Below are 1,985 nucleotides of genomic sequence, written 5' to 3'. Positions count from 1 at the left end.
CCCAGAGCAGCAGACGCCCCAGACTCACGTTGCTCTGGACAGGTCGAACTTCTGGCAGCTCTGGATGTGGTGCATCAAGTCTCCGCCATTGAGATACTCCATCACGAAGAAGAGGTTTTCCTAGGGAAAGAAACAACAGTCTCGACCTTTAGTGTCTTCAGAAAAACAAAGAACACAACCACTACTTTTTCCGTGGATTTAGGTGATTTCACAAGAACCAATTCTGTCTCGAGATCACTTTTAAAAAGATCGCCAACATATTTTGGCCGATCCGTAGCATTTCTGAACGGCAGGAAGCCTGGGCGCCTGCAGGCTGTTTGCTGGGGTGCTGTACCCTGGGCCTCAGCAGGCGGGGCCCGGTTCGGGTGAGGGCTCTGCTGGACTCGCCCGTCCACAGTGGGAGGGCATTGGGCACCCAGCGGGGTGTCTGCTGCCGAAATCGACTTCGCAGGATGGCAGAGGAGACAGAAGCCGGGGCTCTGATGCCAGGGACGGGGTGGAGGCGTCCAGTCCCTCGACACTCAGCAAACCCTTCTGAACATTCTGCAGGTGTCGCCCAGGGAGGGGAAGGAGTTGGGGGAGCAGTGCGGGGGAGCTCACTGCTGCCTCAGCCAGCAAAGAGGACCAGACACCCCCCTCCCCTGCCCGCCGCCCCCGCTGTCCTGCCCTCAGGGGGCCGACAGCCGACAGTCTTATTTCTGTCCAGTCCAGGCCCCTCTGCGGCAAGCCACAGCTTGCGGGCACATCACCCCTAGCAGGGTACTGCGCGTGTTCAGAGAGCCAGTGCCCAGGGCGTCTGGGGGGCGTGGTCAGTTTCAGAGGTGCCCCGTCTCAGTGCGCCTGAGCTGTCCTCTGCGAGGCAGTGTGTCCTCAGCACATTCATTCGCAATCCTCTGAGCGCCCTGGGATTTTAGTCCCCACAGAATTAGTAATCCATAAAGTGCAGAGACACGTGGAGTGTCTGTGCACAAATGTGCCCCTGAAAAACGCCACCTGGGTGGCTTTTTAACAGAGTTAACTTTTACGTTCAGTATGAAACTGAGGCCCCGGGGTATATGAGGTGAGGGTCGGAAGGCATTCCGGTCTGACGGCGGCAGACACCACCTGTTATTTTTATTGAGGTCACGTCTTCACAGAACTGGGGAAACCAAGGACTGTGGCAATTATCTCAAAAATTCGGGACAAGGTAAGCATCATCTTGCTTTTTCCAAAGTCGACCTCAGACGGGAGGTCACTGAGCTCGCTCTTTGTCACGCGGACAGGCCTGAATCCTCTGCCTCCGTGCGTCCTAACGTGGCCACTTCCAGCGTGCTCTGAGCTGAAGCTCGCCTCGCAGGCACACACCTGCTTTCTCAGCCCGGCTTCCCTCGCGCTCCTGACATCGGTTCCACGTGACCGGCTTCCACCTTTACCTTTTCACCCGAACCTGTGACGGCCCACGCACACGGTGGCGGGGTCCCCTGAGTCTTGGGAGAGAGGAAAGGTCTAGAGCTGAGTGAGGCGGCTTGTCACAGTGCCCGTGTGACAGGGTCCCTTTAAGTTTTAGGTTGCAAAGTGCTGTGAAGGCTGAAGCTTCGGAATTTACAGAGGGTCAGTTTGGACTCGGAGAAGGGGAGGGAAGGCGGCCCGAGGCGAGAGGCCGCATCCGTCAGACTCTGCACCTGGCAGGGTCGGGGTCGGGGGTCGGGGGTTGGGGTCGGGGGTCGGGTCTGTGCGGCCACAGAGCTCGGAAACTCTGCTCTCTGCCGCCGGCGACGCCAGAGGCCCACGCTGAGGTGGCGGCCACTGATCGAATGGTGACGGAGATTTACAGCGTGTTGGATGGCACACTTAATCCCACCGAGTGACTCCGTGGTCCCACCGGAAAGCTTTCAAAACCACTTTAGTTCTGGTCTTCACATTAAGCCGGGGGCACTAAAAGTAGCCCATCGATTGTCTTCGGTTGTTTATGATGGCATTTTGCTTCCGTTTAAGCCTTTGGTTTG

The 1,985-nt window shown here is 57.6% G+C and overlaps 1 protein-coding gene across 1 annotated transcript in view; it reads right to left on the bottom strand.

Annotated features, from left to right (window-relative positions):
- LOC105308675 (protein kinase C theta type-like) overlaps positions 1 to 1,985 on the bottom strand; it is a 79,362-nt gene that overhangs the window by 19,868 nt on the left and 57,509 nt on the right. Inside the window, exon 13 of the mRNA XM_023525710.1 lies at positions 29 to 120. Coding sequence (XP_023381478.1) covers positions 29 to 120 — 92 coding nt within the window. The remainder of the gene's footprint in view (positions 1 to 28; positions 121 to 1,985) is intronic.

This window comes from Pteropus vampyrus, unplaced genomic scaffold (genome assembly GCF_000151845.1).
Source record: "Pteropus vampyrus isolate Shadow unplaced genomic scaffold, Pvam_2.0 Scaffold612, whole genome shotgun sequence".
Lineage (NCBI taxonomy): Eukaryota > Metazoa > Chordata > Mammalia > Chiroptera > Pteropodidae > Pteropus > Pteropus vampyrus.
Note: the sequence above shows the minus strand (reverse complement) of the source record. Positions and strands in the feature narration are given on the sequence as shown.